Source organism: Ambystoma mexicanum, chromosome 10, assembly GCF_040938575.1.
Source record: "Ambystoma mexicanum isolate Mex_15411 chromosome 10, UKY_AmexF1_1, whole genome shotgun sequence".
Lineage (NCBI taxonomy): Eukaryota > Metazoa > Chordata > Amphibia > Caudata > Ambystomatidae > Ambystoma > Ambystoma mexicanum.
The window spans coordinates 1,455,691,244-1,455,719,122 of NC_090932.1; the positions used below are offsets into that span (position 1 = coordinate 1,455,691,244).

A 27,879-nucleotide genomic window follows, 5' to 3' on the forward strand; every position below is an offset into this window, starting at 1 on the left:
AAACTGCCAGGTAATTTTCTAATGTAATGGCGGGTGACCCTCTCCCCACCACACCATAAGAGGCAGGGTTCTCATGCAGCCCTCCCTGGAGGTCAGGTGTCCCTTCCTAAGAGCAGATAACTGCCCCCAGGGAGGGCTGCAGGACATGACCCAAGTCCTTTTTGGGTTGGGGGGACAACCCCCAACACCAGCGATTACTTTTTTTTAAAAAAACAATGATTTGCCCCCATTCCATAGGGGCAGATGGGCCCTACTCTGCAGGCCCAATCATTGGAGGGGCCTGCCCACACTTTCCTGGTGGCCCCCCCATTGGATGGGGGGCCACCTCATGTACTCCTCCCTGGTGTGAGTTCTGCCCCCAGGAAGGTCGACAAGGGGTCCCCCCCTTTTCCACTTGGGGTGGGAGGGAGAGGGCCAGCACCCTTTCATGTCCTAAAAAAAAATCAGTGGCGATCGTCGTCTCCGACCCCCAGCCCCCTTACCATTGCGTTCAATTTTTAAAAAAAGCCATATGCCCCCAGGGGTCTCCATACATGTGGGGGGAGGGCTGCTTACCTAGTAACCAGCCCCCAACTCCCACTTCTAAAAGGGATACCTGGTGGTCTAGTGGCATTGCTAGCCATGGAGCAAGCAGTCTGTGCTCTGCATGCTGTCACAACAGGTGGTGTTGGAAAGGGGAGAATCTCCCCTTTCTAACGACACCTGCCTTGATCTCCGGCTTGAAATACAGCCGGAGATCAAGGTGGAGACTCACCTTGTGTTTTCACCGCAGCAGCCGAAAATGGCTGCCGCGGTGAAAATGCTTTCACTTTCATGTCGGCATGCATTACGCACTCTGACGTGAAACTCAAGGTAATCCAGCCCTTGGGTAGTGAGGAGGGACCTCCCCTTCACATAGCCCGGGGGTTGGATTACTGTTTTGAGCAATCCCATCTTTGCAGGGATCGCTCAAAACAAAGTGCCAATAAGAATGAGCTAGCTTGTCCTTGGCAACATGAAGGTAATGTCAAGGACGAGATACCTTGTCCTTGACACTTAAGGGGTTAAGATCCATTATCACAATTGTGGCGTCATTCAGCATAGATGGGTGTTACAAACTTTCACACAGTCTCACTTCTTGGCACACAAATGCTTTGCAAACCTGACTGGATTTGTGAACTGATCTGTCCAGGAATTTGTAATTGAAATGCAGGGTAGGATTTTCATGGCATATTATTCCTTATAGTTGACTTTGATTTACCCTCCTCTGGTGGAGAATATTCAAAAGCTTGAAAGTTGGACCATTCATTTTACTGATGTGAACTGCCTTTGATTATGTATGAAATATGGGAGTATGTTTTTTGCTGCTTGTGTAACCACATACCACGCAATGTAAAGTTGTGTATGTGACATAGTCCTACATCCTGTCCCCTTTCCTACATACTGCATGGGTGTCCCTCGCAATGGCGGGAAACGGAACCCTTTTCACCAGAAACAAATGTCTCCCTCTTTTAAATTTAGATGCGGGTTGGGGGCCCAGCTCCGGGAGCATGTACTCCCCTGACTCCACCCATCAGCGCCACTCCCCAGTCCTCTTTTCTTCATCGACTGGAGCAGAACGATTTCACCAGCGCTCCTGGCTCCTTGGTGAGGCCTCAATCCTTGTAATTCCTTGTGCACTTCCCCGGGATATTTCTCCCCTTCTTGTTTTTCCATAGTCAGTTCAAAGTACTCTGTCCTTTGATGCCAAGCTCCTCTGTGGCACATGTCGATGGTGGCATGATTCAGAAGGTGTCCGGCCTGCAGGGGCTCCTTCCCTGCTCCTGTTCCACACGCACTATTCCTCCAGTGCCTTGGCCTAGACTCCGGTTGGGACGGCTCCTCGGCCTGCGATGCACTCACACTGCATTTGTTGAAGAACGGCTTGGCAAGGTAGAGGGAGCTGTTCTCAAGATCATCACCAGAGAACCTCAGAGTACATTAGGAGGAAGACCAGGCCAAAGGTAGGTGTCCTGTTCTCCTCTGCACCCTGGAAGGGTGACTCCTTCTCTGGTAAGCAAGTGGACGAGGATCCAAGAGCTACTGGCCAACCGGCTTTGGTGTCTAGGGACACTCCCGGTCCCACTGCTGAGGGGCCGCAAGGCTCTAGTACCAGGGATCTCCCAGAGGGGCTCTTCTCTGATACTGGGCTCGATCCCGAGGGGCCGCCGAGACGCAGTACCAGCACTACCAGCGTCATGGTATTCCCCAGAAACTCAGACATGCTAAAATAACTTGCACGCAAGACCTGGAAAAAGTAATCTCTGGTGGATAAAGCTAGCTACTCTGTAGCAGCTAAAACCTATAAACCTGCAATTCAGGAAGCAAATAAATTATCCTATAAACACAGAATCAAGGACTCTGCATCAAGTTCCAAAGAGTTGTTCAAAATTCTCAGTGAGCTTGAAAAACCATGCCCTGTCATCTCGCTAGTGATAAGACGCTATCTGGTATCCAGAATTCCCTGAGGCAAAAGATTGCTAATATCAAGGAAGGACATTTTGTCCAGTCTTGTCATCCAAGAGCCATCTACCTCAGCCAAACCCGAGTAATCGTTTTCCTTTCTGCCTCTCTTTAGGTTCTGTGAACTATCTGAATCCGATATGCTTGAATTACTGGTGAAAATTAGACCTACCATCTGCAAGGGCAATATCTGTCCTGCCACCATTGTCAAATCATGTGCAATGATCTTGGTTCCCCATCACCAAATTTGTTCATCTCTTTTTTAGGGAAAATACTGCCCCGAGCTCTGTTAAACGGGCCTGGATTTCACCTCTCCTATTAAAAGAAAACTCACTGGATCCCAGCTTACCTATCAACTATCACCCATTTACCAATTCACCCTTTCTTTTGAAAATTCTTGATAAGGTGGAATATCATCAAATTCAAAGTTCTCCGAATTGCATAACAACGTTGGCTCCAACCAATCTGGTTTCAGAAGCAATCCCAGCATAAACTACTCTGCTAGACCTGAAAACATCCATATACTTCAGCAAGCAGACAAAGTTAAAGCATCTATTTTGATGCTTTATATCTAACTGCAGCCTTAGACCTTGCTAATCATGCCATCCTAGCTACCATTCTACAAGATACTGCGTATTTTTCTAGTGAGGCATCTTGTTGGGCCCACTCCCTTTCTCTCCTATCAGATGGGGAGTCTTTGATGAAGACTTTATGGCAGAGGGCTATGTTCTGGAATGTGGGGTGCCCCATGGCTCCTGTGTGTCCCCAATGCTGTTTAGCATCTTCACTCTCCCTCTCTTCAGTTGTCTGGATACGGAAGGCATTTGGTACGCAAACTACATGTATGCGGCCCAGTTGCTCTTTCCCGCGACTATGAGCTTGACTCACAGACCAATAATAACACCTACAATTATATTCATCAATGGATGACTCTTAATGACTTGGTACTCAACAACAGAAAGACAGCGATTATGCTGGTAGGCACAACCTCAAAGCTGTGTTGAATGGATCCTGCATATGCAACCTTTCAAATTGCTGACTGCCATCTAACACTCCCGAAAGTTAAAACACTGGGTATTATACTGGATTCCGAGCTCACAATGAAAGCACATTTCAGTAGCCTTGTGTCTCGCGCCTCCTATTAGGTGGTAAAGGCAAGACCATTCCTTGATGTAGCGGACATTGCCACACTAGCTTGTGCAATTAGTGGCTCTCGCTTGGACTATTGTGCCAGTCTCTTTCAGGGCATTGGAAAGACAGAGCTCAATCGACTTTAGGTAGTCCAAAATAATGTAGTCAGGGCAGTGACTGGTCTTAGCAGAACAGAACATGTGTCTGCAGGAAGGTCACTCCACTGGCTGCCAGTACAGAAGCGGATTCTATTTAGGGCACTGCATTACGCATGCATGTCTTTATGGGAAAAGCCTGGCATATTTGACCAAAAGGATAAAGTGGCTGCCAGTTAAGCGAGCTCTACGAACCAACAACACAGGTTTGTTGGAAATACCTGCTGCTAAGCTGTTGGAAATACCTGCTGCTAAGCTATCCCATGTACAAAATGGCTGCTTCTCAGTGGCAGCAACCTGGCTATGCAACGCCCTTCCCCCTGATCTGAGACTTTGCGGGGCAGTTTCAATCTTTAAGTGTAGACTCAAGACCCTTCCTTTTGAATAATCTCATTATACTTACTCAGTTCTATCTCCCTCTGGCTGTCTGGCCTGATTTATATTTTCTTTTTGTTTTGTGGTGTCTTGTCCCCGCTCTTCTATACCCATGGGTGTCATTCCCTAAAAATAAATGGCCATGGGCACTCCGCCTCGCAGGTACCTACCTGAGGTGCAGGGAAGGTCCGAGCCTTTTCAATCAAGCGTGCAGGCTAAGGCTGGTTCTGGTACAACACCACTGGCACGTGGCGCTGTTCAGGATAGAAAGGCCGCCCGGCCAGACAAATTGGTGGCGTTCTACGACCTTCCCATTCCAGTGTGCAGGCTTTGGACAGCATTTCAAGTGGGATTAGCACCCACTATATTCAACTTATTACTTTTGGACATGTCTCTAAGTCAAGAGGGGGTCAGGGCATTTCCTCTGCAACTGTACAGGCAAAACATCCCATGGGTTATGTACACAGATGACTTGGTGGTAATAGATTGCACCCCAATAGGCCTGCAAAGAAGGCTAACCCACCTAAATGCATATTTTAAGATCAACGAGCTGCGAATAAACACTGATAAAACAAAAATCATGGTGTTTACTAAAACCAGAAGAAAGGCTCATTCGAAACTCGCTTGGTTTATAGGCACACAAGATTGAGCGTATAGAATCTATCACTTATTTGGGTATCAGAGTAAACAATAATGCAAAGGATAATGCATGAACAGAAGAGCTAAGGTGGAAATGCACAAGGTTAGCGATGCAGACAAAGCAAATATTAAAGAAATTTGGGAGATACACACTGGTGCCTAGTATAACCTTTTATAAGCAAAAGTTATCTCCAATTTCATGATACTGAGCTGAAACTGCACTTAACATCCCTCCATCTTTCTGGAATCTCTTAGAAGGGATCTTTTGGAGGAGAGTGTTGGACCTCACAAATAGCTTGCCAGTGTCGCTGATGAGATTCGAGCTTGGGTTGCAATTACTTAGGTCTCTGAAATGGAGGACATGATCCCTATATAGGAAAACTGTTCTGGAAAACACTGTAGTCCTAGATATTCTGAAAAGTGAGTTTAACAGGATGAGAATAGCAAATAATGGAATTGCAGATGCAAGGAAACTTAAATGCAGAGCAGTATTGGAGGACCTGGGTTCGGATGAGGAAACATTGATCAACATCCCTGACGAGATTAAAATAAAATTGTAAAGACTTGACTGGATTGGGACTATAGAGGTGAGATTGGCTTATAAAGTCACTATTATCGTGAAGAGGGAACAGAGCCATTAATAAATTTCCAAAGTATCTGGTAAAATTCCCTTTGAATAGACATAGGAATGTGTTTGAGATTAAGGTTGAATATCCTCCCAATTTAGGAAGTTCTACTGTACAGGACGGTTCAGGCTGTTGATTCTTCTGCGTGTGGGTATTGTAAGATACACCTTGAAACAATTAAGCATCTTCTCCTTGAGTGTGATGCTTTAGAGGCAACAAGAAGTAAGTTTTTTAACTGAGGTAGTCCAAGATTCCAGGAATTTAACAAAAGAGGAATGGTGAGAGGGCTCCATAGTGGGAGAAAGTCAAAGTGGGTTTGGCAATTGCAATTTTTTTAATAGAGGTCTTGAATCTCAAATGAGAGCGAAGGTTAAGGCTAGGCTCTTGCATGTGTTAACAAAACAGATGGATTGGGATAGAAAGCGGGATGTTGAAGGGATCTTGTGTAACAATGTGTTTGATTTTCTGCTGGAAATGGAAGGAGGGATTGTTTCATGAAAGGTTTGTATAAACCATAACATGTTTAATAAAAACATATGTAATGTTATTGGCTTGTGGCCATGTGGACTACTCCAATCATATTCTATAAGCCTTAATCACTGTATCCATTTGAAGATGCTTAGTTTGTGTATGCTGGTGTTCCCAATCTGTATTTTAGTGTATGCATTGGGTTTTATATAGTACAAACCTAGCTTGGAAGCAAGAGAGACTAACAAGGGGGTGCATTAATGATTGACTCAATTAGAAAGAATATTACTGATACATTTAGGATCTAGTATTACAAGAGTTGGGGTAAGCCAGTTTGTCAGTGTGCTTAGGCCATTCATTGTTCTCAGAGTTGCGTGCTGCAGAGCTAGTATGTTGAGGTTCATACTTTAACCTCGAATGTATTATACAATTAGCAGATTGTTCTAGTAACTTGCGCTTGCACTGTAATTAATATTCCGTAAGAGTATGTTCAATAGATATCTCTATCCAATAGTTAAAATTCAAAATTGTGGATTTATTGTATTCCTTGTTTCTTCTGATCTCAGCCAACATGTGTTTCGACACTAGGTCTTCCGCAAGGCTGATATTAGAACAATGTGAAATCAATTACACCAATTTGTCTTCGCGTTTGCAAACATAAAAATTATAAATACATACCAGGGTTATGGTTTGGGGACAGGAAAAAGAAACCAACAAACACATGGGAGAAAACTAGTATAAGAAACAGAAATTCAATAGAAAATGTCTTATGATTGTGAAACTTAATACAAACAAGTCCTTTAGCCCACCTAGTTTAATACTATAGGCGACAAATGGCAAACAGTTGTTGGCTACTAATAAAGCTTAGGTGAAGTGGCCAAAATCCCTTATAAGTGTACAAAATGTTAGCTTATCTAACCCCTGCACATTGAGTAAATGCACTCAAGTTGATCTTACCTGTTTAATAACTGATATGCTGTTCTGAAAGGAGTGATAACAATTGTTTTATCTAATCAGATTCACAGGACAATTCACTCTGTTACCAACGGTGAGCTTAATCTTATCTCACCAGACACAATGGAGAGCATTTAATGGGTATCCCTATAAACATAATGTCAGATATTTTTCCTCATTGATTATACCACTCACCAAAAGTGATTTGGTACCATGCATGGGTGCAATATCAACCAATCGATAAACCAACCTTTCGTACACTAATAATAAGGGATTGTGGGTGCTTCACCTAAGCGCTATTAGTAGCTAACAACTATTTGCCATTTGTCACATGTAGTATTAAACTAGGTGGGCTAAAGGACCTATTTGTATTAAGTTTGACAATCATTAGAGGACATTTTCTGTTTAATTTCTGTTTCTAATACTAGATTTCTCCCATGTTTTTGTTGGTTCCTTTCTCCTGTACCCAAACCATGACCCTGGTGTGTATTTATAGATTATGTTCTTGCAAATGCCATTACAAATAGGTAGAAATGATTTCACATTATTATAATAGCCTTGAGAAAGACCTGGTGTCGAAACGCATGTTATGCTAGCCTTTTTTGTACCCAAGTAAAGCACAACTGACACCAACAGGCAACCTGGTGCTAAAGACTGAACAAGCACTAAGAAGTTGAGCAGGTCTTAGAAGAGCAAGGTTTTTAAAGCCCTTCTAAAAGGCAAGTGGGCAGCCGTAGAGCGGAGCGCAAAAGGCAAGTTGGCTAAGATCAGGAGAAAAGATTAATACAATGAATCCAACATTTAGCATATAGAGACCCTAGATACAGAGGGCTACATAAAAGGGGTTATAGGCTAGGGAGGGAAAGCCAAGTCTGTTCTGGATCAGAGAGGGTTCACAGATTGATTCAACATTTTCTTTGAAGAGATGAGCCCTCAGTCCATCAGCTTTCACCTATGTCCTAATTTCGCAAAAGTGTTCTTGTTGGCAGTCTTACCTATGATTGCTTTTTTAGAGTGATTGATAGTAATGTAAGGTTAATGTTCTAGTTATTAAAATATGCTAAATCCTTGGGTATTTTCTATTAATGGCCCGATGGTCTATGTACAGATCAACACCAGCCTTAAAAAAAAAAAAATTGATCAGGTGTTCGGCAGTCCACTTGGGAGCCAAAGCCTGTGTTAAACGCTGCATATTATTTTATATTGGTTTTTAATTTAATTCCTCGAAAAAGCATTTTTACATCCTGGTGTAGGTGGGTTTTAGGGTTGAAATAATGGGAGGCAGTTAACAAATTTAAGACTGCACACTATTAAAAGGGTGACATGTTCTTGTTTTTCATTTGTTTTAAATTTAGATATTTTATAGTGTATTATGTTATTAGGTGATTCATTACAATATCTGAAATGTGCACAACATAATACTTTTATATGCACATTAAAATATGGTAAAATGTGTTCCATACAGCAAAACGGTCATACTTCAACTTTACTTAGTTGTAATTGTAGATCCTGCATTAACCCTTTGGAGCGTATACACATTAAGCCTTTAAGATGTTGGAACTCTGTTAAACATATTTTTGGCATTAGAATAATTTTTAATATATAAAAAAGAAAATGCTTTTGCACTGAAAGGGTTGAATGAACAGGAAATCATTTTTGTCATACTTTTTCTGTTGACATGCTTGCCGCATATTTTTTCTTTAGTTTTTATATTTTCCTTCATATCATTTGTTCTGTCAGGTGTTGCCTGGCCATCGCCTTGCCCATCTCCTTCTCGCCCACCTTCTCGCTACCAGTCAGGTCCCATCTCTCTTCCACCTCGTGCAGCTACCCCTACAAGGCCGCCCTCGCGGCCATCAAGGCCCCCGTCTCACCCCTCTACTCATGGTTCTCCAGCTCCTGTCTCTACTATGCCTAAACGCATGTCTTCAGAAGGTACAATACCACAATTAATTCATGTTTTTTTGTCTTTATTTAATTCCTTTTCTTAATGAATAGTTCTGTTTCTCAAATATTTAACCTATAATTCATTTGTTTGAGTTTGTTGTACCATACGGTTTCTAATGTTGTCATGATTTTAATGTACTTCAGCATGTTTAGACTGTAGTAATCCAGTCCATCTGTACAATGACCGCTGTGATGATGCAAGACCAACAGAATACTTGACAAATGGGAGGTTGTTCCACCCCTTGCTTATACAGATTACAGATTGGGGAATAGATGGGCCTAACTTGCTTAGACTTTAACTACAGCTAAATAACTATTCTCTGTCAAGATGTGGAACTGAATGGGCTAAAGGTTGCCATCTAATTGGACCTGGGCTGAGCTTGTCTTTCACTACTGCATTGCACAGTATTAAGGATATAGCACCCTGATTGTTTCTTGTTTCACTCAGTGCCCATCATGTCTCTTGTCTGTCCTTCAGCTTGAATGTGGGAAACTACTTGGCACAGACAGTCCTCTGGCTGTGGTCCTCTGAGTCTAATATCTATACACGCCTACCAGCAAGCACATCCAAACCCTAGTCTCCAATACCTTTGCCTTAGAGGATACCTTACTAGCAACTGATTCATCCATCTTGCCGTGCTGAAGAGGTTATCATCCACCAGTCTTCTGGGCTTGAGTTGCCAATAGGCTGTCATTTTCTCTGCCTACTGCAAGCTGCTGATCAATCAATGGGTTAGTATTGATATTCGGCCATTTGTTAATCTTCAGCAGCTGAGTTACACCCCTCGCCTAGTGTTGCTTCACCTCTTTAAAACCTATCCTTGCATCATTTCCTGATAACTGTCCACTTTTATAGGGCTCAGAACCATCCTGGTTACTCAGTATTCTTCAGAATTGGGTCCTCTGTTCTCTTATTTCCAGTGTTTTTTGGGGTTTGACCCTACACGTTTCCTCGTCTTGCTCCAGTGTGTTTATACTCGCCACATTAAAAATCCTTGATCATCCCTTTCTCCCATATTTTGATCATCAACTTGTCTATCCTTTCTGTAGGGGACAGACTTTAAAACCCTGTCCCAGTATTTTGAAGAGTAGAATTGACTTGTGCAGGTTTGCAAAGAGCCACTCTTGTCTCCAATAAGTCCCTCTTTCTACTGTTGAGCACCTCTGGGCAATGCTATTAGGAAGGGAATCCTGTTGGATCTGTGACTGCCACAGAAACATGTGTTGTGTGCCACCCCTCCTTGAAGGCAGCTCTCTGCCTGATTAAGAGGCTTACAGCAAATCCTACTCTGGTTGTCGAGTGGCGAAGAATCCTGATTGACATAATACAATGCTGTCTCTAGCTATGGGAGTGACTGTCAGCAACTCTTTGGGGGATAGTATTGGCTAGCCTGTCGGGATGCTATTCCCCTTTCTTATCACCATTGTTCCTGATTTGTATATATATTATGTTGGGAAGGGGTGGAGGGGTGACTCCAGGAGATCCTTATTGTAAATCCTCCGGCTAGCACCACAATGCTTGTGATCACCTGCCCCTTGAATCCCCCCACCTCTTTGGATGATCCTACCAATGTTACTGTCACAATGCAATCAAAGAAAGAAATTCAGCATTTAGGCGCTCCTTGTATGAATTACAAAAATATTTTGTTCCGTGCAACTTATTTCTTTGGGCCTTTCAGACTTTCAGCGCTGTGCAGCAGGGGCATTTTGGCTAATGCATGTCTCTCACAAGTTGAAAAGGTATGGTAAATATGGCCTTTGAACGACTTGTAATATATACTCTGGTTCAAAGTAGCTTGCTGGAGGGCACGATAAGTAGCGTTTTACTCCCCAAAACTAGGCTAATACATCCACACAAATAAACGTTGGATAATACGTATGCATATGTCTGAACCTTCCATCTGCACTACGCAAGTGATGAATTTTAGATCAGTGGCATATGGTAAATATTTTTTTTTAAAGAAAAATCAAGCGAAAGCTAGTTTCTTTTTTTAAATGTTAATAGATGGCTTCTCAGAGTTCAGGACACCTGTATAGTATTTCTTTTCCATCCATCTTTCTGTTGGTTACAAACTGTAAGGGATTACAACTCTGATATCCAGAATGCAGTGTTTTTGTTACGCAATCACTTATTTTGTGAATGCTATGGGGTGTTTACTCCAGTTACCACTAGAAGTACTGGTTGGCTCGCAGTGTTCTTTTTTTTTTCCAGTTACTTGCTTCGATATTTTGGTATTTTCAAGAATGCAGCGCCAGGCTGGTATCCCACAGTGGTTAGCAGAGGTTCTCGCCTACCTCCCAACCAGATTGTCTTTTTACCAGCAATGCAGGTTCAGCAGAGTATTCTCGTACTTCTCATCTTGTTGCAGATGTATTGATTCAAGATCAGGCTATTCAAGGCTACTTGAACTGGTGCTGTGTGGTTGTTGGCAAAAACCAATTCTTGGTCAACCGTTCTTTCTTCCACCAAACAGCCTTCCCAGCATGTTCTAGGACTGGTATTATGATTTAAACAAACTGTTTTTTTTTCTTGGAGGAAGTCCCAGACACTGGGAGGAAAAAAACATTCTCCTAACAAGGTTTTACTAGTGATATCACTGGATACCCACTTTCCCCTCGCTGGTTGCCCTTTATAAAGCTTTATGCAAGCTCAGCCCTCGCACCGCCTACAGCAATTTCTGTAATTTAAAGGGTTTAAAGGATGCTATTTGCTATTAATCGCTATTTGACAAAACTGTTTTATTTAATTCAAGTTTCTTCCTAGTTCTTAATGCAAGGTTTTGTGTCACTAAATTTGCCAGAATAATTTGCTTTGCCATATTTCTCATAAGGCTCCCCATCTTTTGGCTCTCCAGCTTACGACTTTCCAGCTTGAGGGCATTTTGTCACTGTAGGCTGACTCACAGCCCTCAGGTTGGTATCTCGCCGAGGACACATTAGCTTCAGGGACCCAGCTCTTCTTCCTGGTTAAAAGTTCAATGTGCTGGGGTACAGTGCTTCCATAAAACCCCAGCTGCCGGCAGCGTCTCACTTTCAGAATTTTTTTCTTGTTCAGGGCACTTCTGGTCCCCAACAAGTAGTTCAGGTACGCAGGTCTTCAATTTTTAGTTCTCAGAGCTCTTAGAATACAACCCCAATAAGCCTCCAGTATTGTAGGTCATTAGGGATTTCAGATTACAGTATAGCACTGCAGTCTGCGCGTTTCTCCTCTGTTCATGTGTGGTATTTTTTATAACCCATATGCTGTTGTCTGCATTGATGTTATTTGCCACCTCTATCAAACCTTATTTGCTTTTTCGCCCTTGATGATGGCGTTCCATTCCATTTTAGCTTGTGGGCTTTACGCCCCCTAGGACCAAGGGAAACCCATGTGATCAAAGATGTTGCAATTTCTTAATGCAGGTATTGTCTTGTTTGGTCTGTTTTCTCTTTGCCACAATCTTCTCTCAGAATTTGAATATTTCTATTGGTAAGGACTAGAAAATCAATAACGAGACAGGAGTTCACTGCATGTCACTTTTTATTCTTCGAGCAGTCAAAGGAAAACCACACAGGCATGCGCAGCACCTTCCACAAAGATGGCCTCTGCTAAATAGCTCTCCAATGTAAACAAGACTTGCATGATTTAAATTGCTGCTCATTAGCAAGAATTGCTCGCTACAAAGGACGTAATATTACAAGAAATATTCCTACTGCTTTTTTAAAAAATACAATGTTACTTGCCTATACATATACCAGTCAGGAATGGTGCACATCCCCTTACTCACAACTTCTTTAAAAGCAACCATCCTAAAAGTACAGAAAAGAATGAAATGTTAATATTTGACAGACAATATTTTGCAAATTAAGCACTGAGCACTATTAGAGCACTATGTGTGATTTTGCTCTGGACTCCGATAGCAGGTTTGCTTGAGGGTACAGACATAAGAATATTAATCTTAAAAACTGGGTCAGTCCAGCAGATTTATATAAAGTAAAAATAAATCTAAAACATCAGATGCTGCAAGAATGGGCCTTAGCTTAGTGGCATGAATGAGGGTAGCTGTCTCCTCAGACCAGATCTATAGACTGAAGAGTGGGTACAGAAGTTCCAATAAAGAATGAGCCTAGTCATCTGTTAACTCTTGCCAAATTCTGGCTTAATCATCGATCAATAACTGTCTCTGCAGGAGCAATTTAAATCTTGAAGTGAGCATATCTCAGCCATTTAAGACCATAGTAAAGAGTTTGTTTCCAGTGTTCGTAACTCACAATGTTTCTGTTTTAAGTTACCTAAAAGATGGTTTTATTGTCTTAGTCTCAATATCACTGGACGTTATTTCTTTTGACATGTATGTCTATGTGAAACAGCTAGTATTTTTTAGAAGACCAATCTAGCAGATCATTTGCATTTGAAAACCCTTTACATTTTATCCTCACTACTGCTCAGAAAATAGAGTAGGTTTAGAGTATAATGTATTCCTTGGGCAGATATGTTGCTCTTTCTAGTAAATTTAGCATTCTTGGATATTGATAGAAATATTAGTTTACATATTGTGTACACTATTTTACTTATGTTTTTATTTGATAATTGAAAATTGTTTTTAAATTGTATTTTTCTGTACAATATACATAGACATTGGTATTGTTTTACAAGCCTGTCTCAGAACTCATGTTGTCTAATGAAGGAGTGCACCATTATTGGTGAAATCATTTCTAATTTAGCATAAGGATTGACTCCTTATCCTAAACAAGTGACTATTCTAGTTAGAATTATTGACTAAACGTAAACTTTGTAAATATTACGTTGTTCGTACCAAAGTAGTTACTTTATTTTGGATGGAAAGGAACAGCCTGTCGGGCCTTGTAAGCAGATAGTGGGGTCAGATTTATCTAAGGGCGTTTCAGAGGGAATGTGGAAAAGGTTCTGTGGGGCAGTATAGACAAGTAAATTAGATTTGAATCTATGGTACACAATACATAGTGATTGTGTGTGATTACTACTACCCACAGATATTATGCAGATTGTCACTCAGTGAGAGTGATGTTGCTGGGATTGCCCTGAAAGTGGTGCTTTATTTGGGGCATTCATTTTGAAACTGCCAGAGGGACAGATGCTTCTGGGTGTTTGTCTTTGGTATGTTTTCACTTGGAAAACTAGTGTCCCCTCCCTGTAGTGTTCTCAACTATTTGCCTTGGTCCTTGTAGTTGCCCTTCCCCATATACTGTTGGACATGTAGAATGTTGTGTGCAAAGGAGAGCTGTGGAAATCTGGCCTCAAACCAAACTTTGAAGACTGGCGGTCAGGGTGTAACCCGCCTAGCCGGGATGAAAGGGCAATGTATGACTAGCATGGCACAGGCTGGATGATTGTGGAGGTGTGGTGTTTCTTAAATGAAAAGTATGTATAATGTCTCCTCCCCGCTCCCCTTGGTGTGTTCGGCCCCATGCCATACTGTCCTTAACGATATGACACTCCCTGCAGGTTTTTGGCAGTTTGCCACCCTGGACCTGCAGTTGTTTAATTAGAATTCGGAGTGTTACATGCTGGTTCACTTTCCCCTCTTTCATTTTTGTTGTACTGTTTGGTGTTGTAACACTAGTAAAGGGATCAAGAGTATGTGTCGGACACAGTGGCATTATGTTTCTGGTCCTAGACTTTTTTATTAAGATGAAATAAAGAGTTGGGGGGGGGGGGATCCTATCTCACCCTAACTCTCCAAGGGGTTTCCCAGCCTCAACAAATCTAAGGGCCGTCTCTGTCAGGATGTTCAACCAAAAAGTGTCCTCCGTCCTATGTCCAAAAACCCTAAACTGACCCTCGTGTGCTAAACTCAATATAATGTGAAACTCTAGGGTTTTTACAAAACATAAAGATCTACAGAGCAGAAAAGAAATGTAATACAGTTCCACCAGGAAATGTGGTCCTCCCCTCCACTATGTTTCTTCAGGTCTTCCACCGTCTAGCTTTTACTTCAAAAAAGAGTCAATAATGTTCCACTGCTTCACAGGGGACTACTTTTCCCCTGTGTTTTTCCTTTCATACAGTGTTTTACTTCACAGTTTGAAGGGCGGTGACTCCTCCCTTTAGTCTCCCTTAAGCATACAGTTATTTTCAATGTTTCAATCTCTCACTCTCCAGATTTCAGTTATCCTTCAAGGTTTATGGTTATTCACTTTTCCATTGATTGTCAGTACTCCACAATTTCCAGGAGGGGTTTTGACCTCTAAGCTTTCTCAATCATTTTCCTACCCCTGGTTTACTTTCCTGTCAGGGTACTTGCAGCTTTATTACTTCTCTTGTTCTCTGGGTCTCAATTATCTTTCAAAGAGATATGGTTCTTCCCTTTTTGTGTTGATGGCCACTGTTAGAATTTCAAGGCAGGTTTTTGAGCCCTGAGCTTTCTCAATCCTTTTTCTACCCCTGGTCTACTGTCCTGCCAGGGTATTCGCAACTTTATTACTTATCCTTAAAAGGAGTATGATTCTTCCATTTTTATATTAGTTCTAAACTTGCACACTGCCTGGTGTACTTTCCTGCCAGGGCTTTTCATATCCTCTCATGAGTAAGAGTTCCAGACTCACTGTTTGCCTGGTTCACTATCCTGCCAGGGATTTTCCGTTCTCCGTTCACTCTCTTGCATCCAGGAAATAAGACTTTCCAAGTACTTGGTCACTGACCCTTTCTTAACAATGTTTGTATTCTTATTAACTATTCCAATTCCTTTAATTAGGCTCTTGCGCTGTCAACGGTACGCAGCATTCGATCTGAAGTGCCCTTGGGTCCACTTCACTGGGCCTACTATTCTTCACTGACTTCGGCGTTACTAGAGTCTCACTGTCTTCTTTGCTCTCGGCCCGCTGACTCGGAGTGCGTCCTTTTAGCCGCTTGGTTTCTGCTTCGTCTTCCTCGGTTTTCAGTTGCTCCAGCTACCCATGGCAATAATGCGGCAAACTTCTCTCAGCTCGGTTTCTCTGCACGCTTTTCTTGTCAGGCTCTGTGCTGAGTCCTGCAATCTTCCTGCCTCCGGTGTCCCAACAAGTTGGATTCAGCAGCAGTCTTGGTCCCTATCCTGTGTTCTCCTCAGCAGTGTCTGTTTTAAATGGCCCAGCATTGGTTAGCAATTTCCAAAGACTAGAACATAGCATTGGCTTACTGCTTCTAGTCATCCTCATTACTCCATCCCTCTTCCTCCATTCAGTACTATACAAAGGGGTGGGAAGGTAGATAATGTTCTTGGCCATGAAAACCCAGGGATTCTCAATCTACTTTCTGGGGCAGTGGCCTGCACTACATCCAAACGCTCTCTTCCAAAATGCCTTGCTTCTTGAGCCTTTTGCTCAGCGACCTTCAACTTTCTAGGGTTAGACGCTTCTCCAGGCAGAGAGTGGCGGGTAGATCTCTCTCTTCTGCAGGTGCCTCCCTCTGGAATGGTCTCCCTACCCCTCTTAAACTTGAGCCGGACCACCTGAAGTTCCCGGAAGCAGCTCAAAACCTTGCTCTTCTCCACCTATCCCCTCCCTTGCTGACCTGCCGGTCTGCTGTACCAACTGGTTGTTTGACTACCCTCCGTCTCACTGGGTACCATGCTCTTTCTTGATCAGTCACCCACTGCCTCCAGTCCTTCCACGCAATTGGGAGCTGTAACTAACCCTGCAGTCCCTTGTTCTCCTTGCACTACCCAGATCCACACTGCCCTGGCTGCACTTACTCAGAGCATTGCTGCCCTGTCTTCCCCTCCTCTCTCCATTGCACTCCCCCTTTCTTCTTGCACTTCTCCTTCTCACACTTGCACGATCTGAATGACACAAGGCCTAGTAAGAAGAAAGAACCTAGGCTGATTAGCCATCTGTGTGGTCTGCACACCTGTAAATTCCACGAGGGGTTAAATATCTTGTCTCATGTTTTGAAAAAAAGTAAAAACAATTAAATGGTGTTTTCGATAAATTCATTTATTCATGAAGTTTTGAGCTGCTTGATTATAACAATTGGTTAAACATCACCAATTTGTTAGATACTGCTTTGTTGGCAAATGGAAAACCCTATGGCTAATGCATTTCAGAAAATGTAATTTCCTTCTTCAGAGCCGGGTAAATCTACGCAGGTTTGCTATTAGAGTATTCTTCAAACATAATATAATGGCAGTAACATTATTGAAATAACAGGGTACCAACAAGTGGCAAACAAAACATATGACACAAAGAGAAAAAGAACGTGTATGTCAATTAGTGACTTGGATAAGAGTGGCTGCTCGTTAATGCGATATATACACTTTACTTAGTCATTGTTCACCCAGGATTTCGTGGTAAGGCATAAGAATTATTATGGAGATACATAAATATTATAGTGATTTCCCTTTTCAAATTATCTTGCTGTAATGCACTGCACTTGGATAATACAAATGTTCAATAATGTGGTTGTGATTATTACATATAAGTGGCTGGATGGTGGCAGATATATCACCCTCCTTCACCCTGTGGATGCACTAACCTGCAGCTTTGTGTCTACCCTGATCATTATCAGCGGTAGAAGACGTTGTCGAATGCGTTTGTGGAATGCTGCAAAAGTAAATATAGTGTGATATTGTTCGTGAGTCTGTTCATCGTTATCTAGGGCAATACTGCTCTTATCGTCTTTCTACTGATCTGATTAACGTGCTTACATTGAAAACGCACAATGCGTTATTGTAATCTCTGTGACAGTGGCGTTCGGGGCTACTATGGAGCCCGGTCGCTACAAGAGAGTAAGACAGTTGTCATGGTGACGTTTGTTTATAAAATGGCCGCTCCCGGACGAGCATGTTGGCCATACTAGTGTCGGCAAATACAATAGTGAAGCCGACTCTGTCAATATGCACTGTTTGAGGGTATGTCAACAATGCGGACGCATGCCGATCCTGCGTTAAATTCATTAAAAAAAATAATACATTGAATAAATCGAAAATTGTTGAAAATACAAGATCGCTTGTCCACTGTCTGCAATGTTGCAGGTTGAAGAATAAATTACTGATATTGAAAAAAAGTGGGAAAGAGATTGCACAAACAGGCGGTGCCTGCTGTCTTGTGGGTACCCTGTTATTTCAATAATGTTACTGCCATTATATTATGTTTGAAGAATATAATAGCAAACCTGTGTAGCTTTACCCGGCTCTGAAGAAGAAAATTACATTTTCCGAAATGCATTAGCCGTAGGGTTTTCCATTTGCCAACAAAGCAGTATCTAACAAATTGGTGATGTTTAACCAATTGTTATCATCAAGCAGCTCAAAACTTCATGAATACATTAATTCATCGAAAACACCATTTAAATTGTTTTTAGTTTTTTCAAAACGTGAGACAAGATATTTAACCCCTTGTGGGATTTACAGGTGTGCGGCCCACACCGATGGCTAATCAGCCTAGGTCATTTCTTCTTCAATCTATCACGAGCGCCCAGCACGGAGGCACTTTTTAGTGGGCTGCACCCTAATAAGCAGTGCTAAATTAAAACGAATACCAAGTGTATCAACCTTTTCAAATACACTTGAAAAAAGCTGTGCACTCTCTCCCACTCTTCAATTCCAACAAGGCCTAGTAAGATCATTTGTCTTGTCCTCCCTCCCATGTCTAGTCGCGCCTAGAAACACTTGTGTACTGGCGCATTATAAATAACGTGTATGATATAATATCATACATCACAATAAGCCACACAGGAATGTTGCAAAGGCACATAGGTGTTATTAAGAATTACAGCTGAAGGCTTTTTTGGATTCAGTATTTTTCTGTCTAGTTCGACCTCCCCTACGTGATCCTCCCGCATATAGCCACCCCCAGGGTCCGAGTCAACTAGCTTCTGCCTTTCCCTCGCTACATAAGAGAAGCTTACCTCCAGGGAATCTGTGACAATGTTCCTAGATTCGTCATGCATTGCCGGCCAAACCTTGGATTCTCTTATCTCCACAGACTTTCCTCTCTCTATGCCTCTCACTACCCCACTCTCATGGACTGATCACTCTGTCCTCTCACTTGAAGCTTTCCTCCCCTTTAGCACTGGCACACCCTGCACTGCCTCCGAACTTCAAGGTCATCCGACCCATGAAAAATGTTAGTAGCTGCGTTTGCCTCCGCCTACTCTTCCCCTCCTACTCTTGCGACTGACACCCACACTGATACAGCACTCTCTAACTTTCACCTTTCCATCTCCAATACCCTCGACATCCTTGCACCTGCAATGAAGGCCCAACTGAAGCCTGCCAAAAAGTGCAACAACTTGGTACAACTCTTACCTGGTTGACCTTAAAGGCAAGTGCAGAGTAGCGGAACGGAAATTGGGATCTTCAGGCGCAGCCTCTGACAAGCTGGCCTGCCGTCTTCTGCAAAGGCAATATAGACTCTGCATCCAGTCAAAGAAAATCGTACATATTCAAGCTTGCATCTCTGCGGCATCCAACAACACAGCTAAACTTTTCAAAGTCTGTAACGAACTGGCCAACCCTATTGCAGCCTCTTCCTCTATCGCACCCACCCAGAACCTTTGCTCGACACTGGCTGAACACTTAACTACCAAAACACAGGACATCCCACCTAGTCTCCTCCACACCCACTCGTGCACATCTTCTCCTGGGCCCCCCTTGGCCACCCTCATCACTGCCCTGCTTCTCTCCTCTTGCTCCCCTGTCACACCTGAGGTCTCTAGACAAGACCGGTCTATGAAAGCCTCCTCCAAACAGGTGCACCCTTGCTCCTCCAAAACCATCAAGGACAACATTGACTCGCTAGCTCCAGACTTGGCAGACCTCTGAAACCTCTGCTTCGCCACTGGAGTCTTCCCTACTTCCCTCCAAGTATTGTCTTGTCCACCCTATGCTCATAAAACCCTGTCCCGACCCTACTATTCCGGCTAACTATCGCTTGATCTCCATCACTCTTTTTCCTGGGAGAACGCCTGTAGAAGTTAGCTATCTCTCAGTTTACCACTCATACTGAATTGGTTGGTTGTCTCCATGACCATCAGTCTGACTTCAGAGAATCCAGAGGCACGGAAACTGCTCTTCTGGACATCTGTGAAGACCTGCTCTCAAACCTTAACTCTCCCTATGTCCTCACCCTACTTGACCTCTCCTTTGCTTTCGATACGGTAAACCATAACATCCTGATCGCCCGTTTCCGTGAGACCCTTTGCATCACGGATCAATCCTTGGCGGGTTTAGCATCCGTTCCCTCCGACTGTCCTTGCCAGGTAGAACTTGGTTCCTTTCTCTCCTCTATCACTCGCTCTACTTGTGGTGTCCCCCAGGGATCTAATATATCCCCCTGGTTTTTCAATGCCTACGTGTCCCCCTTCCCCCCGGCCCACATGATCTCTGCCTTCACCTCAATCTTTCAGTATTATGCATATGACACACAGCTCTTTCATGATATCCTCGGCCTCTTCCTCCTTCTTGCTTATCCCTGACTGTCTGCAATTCAGTCCTGTGTGCTGCTAATGATCTCTGCCTTAATGCCAGTAAGACGGAGAACGTCCTCATAGGGACCCTTGCTTCTGTTTTCCCCCTTTCACTCTGGCCAACCACCCATGGTCTGCACCCTCTAGTGAGGCAAAAACCCTGGGGGTCATTTTCAACTCTACTCTCTCTCCTTCTCTTCTCACATCTCAGACATGTCCAAAAAGTCCCACTACAAACTTCACCTCCTCAGAGATATTCTATCTTTTCTCACCTTACGCCAGAGGCTCACTGTCTCCAGAGCCCTGGTTCTCCAGACTACTCCAACAGTCTTTTTCAATCTTCCCACCTCTGCTCTTCGACCTCTTCAACTTATCCAGAACAGAACCGCAAGACCTGTCCTTGGCCTCAAGCCCAGGGACTGCATCTCTATGGCGCTGAAATCCCTCCACTTAATCCTCGTGGCTGCAAGGATGAAGTTCAAGTCTGCCTGCATAGTCCACAAGGCTTTCTGGCGTTGGGGCCCCCACTACCTACAACACCCTCTTCCCAAGTACTATCCTTCCAGAGCCCTCTCCTCTGCCTCCTCCAACTCTTTGCGGGTGAGCATCTTTTCCAAGCAGAGATTTGGGGGAAGATCTTTATCCTCTGCAGGTGCCTCCCTCTGGAACAGCCTACGTGCCTCTCACTGTCTTGAGCCAGACCTCCTTAAGTTCGGGAAACTCCTCAAGACATTCCTCTTCTCGTCCTCTTTCCCTCTCACTCTCCCCTGCTAACCTCCTCTTCTCTCCTGCTTCCCTCCTCATTCTCATCCCCAACCTGTTCAGCCTGGTGTACCTCCAGAGCCTCAGAGGTCCCAAGATCTCCTGCCAGTCCTGCACTTGCCTCCGGGCTTCTGCACTCCGCCTGCATTACTGCACCTGGAATATGTTTCCATGAGAATGGCACCGACTCTGCACTTAATCCTGGCCATTGCTGGACTGGGCGCACTTTTCCCACTCCCCTCGCACTTCTGTTTTGCCCACTTGCGTGCCCCTGAATGTATTAGGACTAGCATGTTATCTGGCATGTCTTCAGCTTTCTCCCCTCCTTAGCTTTTCTGTCGCTGCACGCAGAGGCGCATTGACAAACAACCTTTTGTCTTGCATGCTCCCCCCTCCACTTCCCTCCATTCTTTGTCTCGCACTTACTCTAGCAGAAATGCCCTGACCTAGTATGCTTGTTATTGCTTTTGGATCGTTCGGAATATTCATGGCCTAAGAATGACGACTATATCCCCTTGTTCCCCTCCCGCCTTTAAGCGCTTTGAAGCACTTCACTTGCGTACAAGTGCTTTACAAATAAACAATTACACACCCCACTCCCTGCATTTTCCAGGTTGCGGCTTACAGCGTATTAAACTGCAACCTTAACCCCTCTACTATGAATTGTTGAGCCTGCCTTTGATTGTAGATATTTGGGCAACTTGTTTTTTGTTGACTTTTTCCATTGGTTTATTGTGAAATTCTTAAAACTGTAATAAACATTTTCCAAAAAGTCCTTTCTTCTGCTCCAAAATCTAGTGATGACCTAACTTGCCACATTTGACATTTTAATAATACTGTGTTGGTAAAATAGCTTGTTCCTTCTGATGTATGAATGATTTACAGTTTGCAAGCCACTGAAATGAAAATGTTTTGATGCCACACCACAATACTGAAGAATGATCCATGGTCGATCATTGTTTCGGCAAATGTGTACATTGATTTCATTTGCAAAAGTGACTGCCAACCCATTCGAAAACTTGTAAGTTTTCATTCTTGCAGACCAGTTCTGCTAGATCACCTTTCCTACAATATAATCATTCCCCGTCTACAAATAAACTTAAAATACGTTCTTAAATTAAATTATTTGCATAGAATTTAGTTTGATAATATTCAGGTAAAATAAATGTGGCTTTTTGATTGAATTTAAAATGTCAGTTTCTATTCTTTGAATGTAAATGTTAACTACTTCGTGTTCACTCCTTGTTATTATTCCTTGTGATAACCGCAATCTGCTGATTATGGATGGCAGGGAGATGGGCCCTTTGTCATGTACATAATTATTAATAGGAATTTGAAACTAATTGCAATATCCATAATGGTGGGCTAAAGTGTGATGCAAAAATGTCACCCTTGAAGACCTGCAGAGTGGAGACGTAATCGGAGAATGAGAAACGCACGAACACTAAGTGCGTGAGGTGGGGGAGTATGCTGGGGCAAGTGGAAGAGGTGTTGCCGTGGGAGGAGCGAGTAAACACCTACAAAAAATAACTTGGGTGCGGGGGTAAAAAGAGAGAGTTGCCTTTTGGCGGGCAGTGTTTTGCAGGGGCTACTGCTCATGAACGATATTCGGCAATAGGTGCATTTAAAAATGCTGTTTGAGGCACTGTTGACCCAGAGCTTAATGTGTACTCTGTTATGCATTCAAGTTTCACCTTAGGAATGCATGTTAGTCTTGCTCCTGTGTTCACATACTTTCATGCATTAACTGTACTTGTATGATTTTATATAGAAGATGTAAGGACACAAATTCAGTTTCTACTTATTGCTCATTGCAAAAAACCTTCTGAATTGAAAAAGGTTGTACTAAGTAAATGTGGGTCCCCTGCAAAACATTTCTAGCAATAGGATCCCATTGCACAATTGATAGTGACATGGACGTAATGGAAGTAAAATGCAGTTATATTTTGTTGTCTCCACCAGTTTGTCATGTATGGCATGCCAATCTTAAGGCTGCCGTTCCAACACTTAGCACAAGCACATTTTGTCCATTTGCAAGTAGTTCGCTTGTCATAAGATACAAATATTTATCGGGACCATAAGATAATTTGAAAACTGAACCTTATAACCAACCTTATAACCAATGTTGACCTCTTTTTTTTTATGCACCCTCATTTCGATTAGCTGTACCAAGGTATTTTTCCATATTAGTTTTTATTCATTTACCTCTGATTAGCATTCTGCCTTTTCCATCAATCATATTTTATATGCATAGTTTCATTGTTATAAGTGCTAATGTTTCAAAACCGTAATCTCTACCCTCACCTGCCCCTTTGTCTAGAACAATATTTAGTTTTATGTGGATCGTATTACGTTTAATTTAGTACTCATAATACAGGACTGAAATAGATCTACGGATGCACATATGACAAATCATGCTGAAATCGAGCTATTAAGATCAGTGTGCCAATCTAACATGCTGGATGTGTATGTTTTCGAACTATCGTTCGAGGCACAGGTTTCCGCATTTTTTTTTATACACACGTTTTATAATGAAAAATCATTTAAGAACTGGTGGGAAAGGATGTAAGCTACTATTTCCAAAGAATGAAATGGACCAATATTAATATGTAAATAAATTAGTTCTTCTAAATGATGATCTATAAAAGGGACATTTGATTATGAAGAAATTAAAATAAACAACATGATCTTGTAGAAAGGTGGACAGTCATTAGTGTTTTGTGAATGCACCTCTGAAAGTTAGTCCAATAACTAGCCGTCTATTTTGAGACTTGAAAAGTTTTTTAAATAGCATTATTCAAAATAACAGAAATGTAATGGCGAACTTTGTGGCGTTTAATCAGCATGTCTTCTCTTACTAGGACCACCAAGAATGTCTCCTAAAGCGCAACGGCACCCTCGTGGTCATAGAATTTCCACTGGCAGGGGTACAATTTCTGGTGGTTTAGAGTTTGTGTCCCAAAACACACCTGGAGACGTAGCCACACCACCTGTGTCCCGAAGTAGCCCCGGTGGGACATGGTCTTCAGTTGTTATTGGGGGTAAGTAAAACATTTGTTAATATTATCGTTTTTAGAAGTTCTATTTCCTGTATTTTGTTTATGGCATCATTACGAAGCACTGTTTTTCATAGTCTAGTTTGTGAATGGAATACATTATATATTTCACAGCAGTGCATTTTGAATCAGCACCCATACTAAAGAGGAGGACATGGTGACAATAACTGCTAGAAGAATCCTAAAGTAGTGCCAAAAAAGAAACATTAAATGTAGCCTTACAAGAAGAACGTTTACATCTGAGCCTACAAGGAAACATGAACTCAGAAGAGGCAACCATTTTAACCAGAAGGGTTGCCACCTTTCCCTAAAACTAACAATTGTCTGCTTGCTGAGCGGAATGCATTCCACAGAATAGCCGCTTTAACATAAACATGCATCCACCAAGTTCGACAGATGTGGCTCTGCATGCCACAATGTGATCGGTATATATTTCTCTAGTGTTCTGAGGACATTTCTGCTAAATAGTCATGGTGAAGATCATAGAGAGAGATGTAAAGCTTTCCTACCCCTCTGGGGTGACGTTGGATTTAAACACAGCTAATAGAAGATAATAGCATATAATCCGATTTTCTTTCTAGCGTATAATTGCCAAGATTTCTGATTAAATATTATTTTGTAGCAATCTTCAAAATGTTTATGGCTTTCTGCGAAGTCCCAGTTGAACCTAAATGTTGAAAATGTGTAATGTTTTTATAGTCCCTTGGATGTAACTGTAATGGTCATGTAACATTGTAATTTAACGTAAAATTACATTCGCACTCTTAGCTTAGATCTGAGCAGTGGGCCGAGTTTGTGGTTGGAGATGAACAAGAAGTTGGTTGCTCATTTACATAAATTTGTGAATCTAAAATGTGTATTCACAGAAGATGAAATATTTCTCGACTAAAATCATGATACTTATTTTTTGTGACGCTAAATTGAACAAATGGAATATTGTGCATAATAGAAGTGTGAAATAGAAAGTGGTGATGAGGCTGGATGGGCACCACTTCCGCCCCAAACCTCAATCCGATGTCTGCAATGTGCAGGGGAATGGAGAAAGCCACAAATCACTTCAGTGCACTCAGGTCTGATAAGGAGTTTCTTATTAAGCAGATTACAGTTTAACAAATGCGAAGACAAAACTGGGCGTACATTCCCCAAGAGCATCATTGTAACATTGTATGGTCACTGTCTGATCACACCATACATTACAGCAAGTTGCAAAGGAATTTGCACATACTTCAGAAATCTTCCCATTCTTACAGGGCTCATCTCACAACACTGTAGCCTTGTACCAGGGCACAATATTCCCACAGCTCACATTGCAAACATTTATTTACATGAAATGTGCTGGCCTACTTGGACAGTGAGGCTTTCATTCTAGAGACAGAGCAAAATGAGCCGGTAGTAAGGTTGCACAGATAACAATGGAAGAAAATATAAGCTTTCTTCGTGCTGTGCGGATGGGCCTCCAATCACCTTAACCCAAAGCAGGCCCACCACTTAAGGAGCGAGTGCACGTTTGTATGTAAAGCAAGTTTATTGTACAATCGTCCTGGGAAGGGGCTAGTTAACACTAGAGTCAAACTAACATGAGTCTCTCTGACCACACAGGTACAGGTTGATACGTTATATACATTTTTGCAAAAGTTAAACTCCTATCTATTTTAGACTAAGCCCCACCCCCCAACATGTGATTGGTCAAGACATATACAAAAGAAATCCAATCTCCCCAATTTCCCCCGTTCTCATTGGTCACGATAATCTTAGCTACCATCTTCAACTCATGTGTACAACACATCCCCTTTAGGTTTTGTTTGTGGTAGGTCATGACGTCATTACTTAGTTACACATTCATATACAAACATAATTTACTAGCAGAAAGTACCCGTTTTCCGAACAGGTTCTATAGACAGATATGATGGCACTCATCAATTGTTGAAAATCAATGATCCTGTAGGTCGCTGTTCTGATTTGCTTCTCCATCATGGAGTCTGGCATGGAGTTTTGTTAGAAAAGAACAGTATCGCTTTAAAAGTTCGAATATAGCCTTTCGTCTAGTATCCAATCACTGAAGACTGGGTCATACTGAACCCGTCCCATGCCGGTCGTCTCCCTGAGTTCCGCCCCCAGCTGCCATCTTCAGATTATTACACCATGTTTTGGTGCAGGGAGTCTTCGAGTTTTGCTATCTGAGCTTTTTTGATAAATTTCAGTTTTTCAATGGAAAATATCAGATTTCTTTTTAACATTTTCAAAGACTGGGAACGACTACTCAGCCCCAGTAACTGGGCTCCATTGGCAGTTAAGTTTCGACGTCTACACTGCATGTGAATGTGGTAAGGACTACAAGGCCTACTTCACGCCGTACCATGTTGGAGGAAGGCAGGATGAGTCTCTTCAGGCTTTGCTCCCGGTGCTGCTTGCGAAACATCTATGTGGATGACCAGCACACAAGCTGTCTCCACTGTCTGCATCCTGACCATGAAGAGGACCGATGCGACATCTTCCGAAGTTTTGCGGCTAAAGCCAAGAGGGACCGCTACCGACGGTTGGTGGTGTGGTTGAAAGAGGACAAGGGCCACTGGCGTGACGTCTGGGCACGCTCAGGCAAAGCCCATATCGGGCCGTACTCCAGAGCGCTCTCCAACTGGTAAGAAATTCATATCGGCCTAGCAGGTACCCATGGAGGGCTCCAGTAAAGCCAGGCAGTTGGTCTGGCTAGAGATGATGCTGATGAGGGTCCTAGTACAGGGCACACACGTTCACCATTGCCGTGCTCGTCTACTATGAGCTTGCTGGTGGCCGGCGCAACACCCTTGTTAGGGAGATTTCTCAGTAATGTGCCAATTCCCTTCTACCTTAGAGACCCCCATCTCTTTTTGCTGGACTTTTGGACTTTTAATTTCTAACCTGGAGAGAGTGAGACCCTTTTCCCACTCATGTATTTTTCTTTAATCGGAACACTGTTTCTCTTTTGGTGTTGGAGTCCGACAAACTCCATAGGCATCATCTTTTTACATTGTGTCACACCACCTTTAGTGCAGTGACACAGGGCTGTCGCTCAGATTTCTTAAGGGTTTAAATACCTTTTCGTGGTTAAACTGTTTCCAAGAGCAGTGAAGTGAAATTGACTTCACTTAAGTTTGTAACTTTCTAGACCCAGCACACACTATCTTACAGTAGGGTGCTGGAGGGGTTACTTAGTATCCCCTTTGTCTAGTTTCTCATGTAACATGTTTGTTACCCCTTTTACAATGAAAGGCTGGTGGCATTGGTTTACTTATTCCTACCATTGTGTGTTTCTACCGCTGGCTGCATTTGCAGCTGCAGTAAAGCACCCATGGGTGCCCATTTTGTCAAAATTGCCCCAGTCTTCTTTTTTCGCCATTTCTGGTTGGAAAGGTCCTTCTTGAGATCTACTCTGCGTGCCAAACCAGGTTTGGTCCCTTTGTTCTTTTTCTTTTTGTCGGGTTTCACTGCTGAAGCCCACCTCTGGCTCCAGCATGTTGTCATGGCTACTAACGTTACCCTGCAGGCAACCATCCCTTCACAGGTCAGATATAGGCCCCACACAGGTTACATGAGTTCAGGCACGGCACAGGTGGCATCTCCACAATCAATAACATTGGGAGAGGAGGACTTACTGACCCCCCAAGATGGTCGATTAGTGGACCAAAGGGGTTCAGCAAAAGGTGTTTGCCAGTGGCTGGCTATATAAGCCACGCCCAATTTCAAGACAGTACTTTGTGTTATTCTGCTGTCTAAGCAGCGTGAGGCCCCACACAAGACAACGTTAATTGTAGAAACAGCTGAACACAATGTCGGAAAAGAAGTTTGAACTCACTGTTGCAGTATTGCAGGCCCTCTAAATCTTTGGCTCCATTTCTCAGTGG

The 27,879-nt window shown here is 42.8% G+C and overlaps 1 protein-coding gene across 10 annotated transcripts in view; it reads left to right on the forward strand.

Annotated features, from left to right (window-relative positions):
- ATXN2 (ataxin 2) overlaps positions 1–27,879 on the forward strand; it is a 2,542,428-nt gene that overhangs the window by 931,447 nt on the left and 1,583,102 nt on the right. For 8 of the 10 annotated variants that reach the window (XM_069619525.1, XM_069619517.1, XM_069619521.1 and 5 more), the window contains 2 exons: positions 8,570–8,764; positions 23,804–23,983. In XM_069619525.1, the coding sequence (XP_069475626.1) occupies positions 8,570–8,764; positions 23,804–23,983 (375 nt within the window). The remainder of the gene's footprint in view (positions 1–8,569; positions 8,765–23,803; positions 23,984–27,879) is intronic. The other 2 variants (XM_069619524.1, XM_069619526.1) reach the window with 1 other exon arrangement.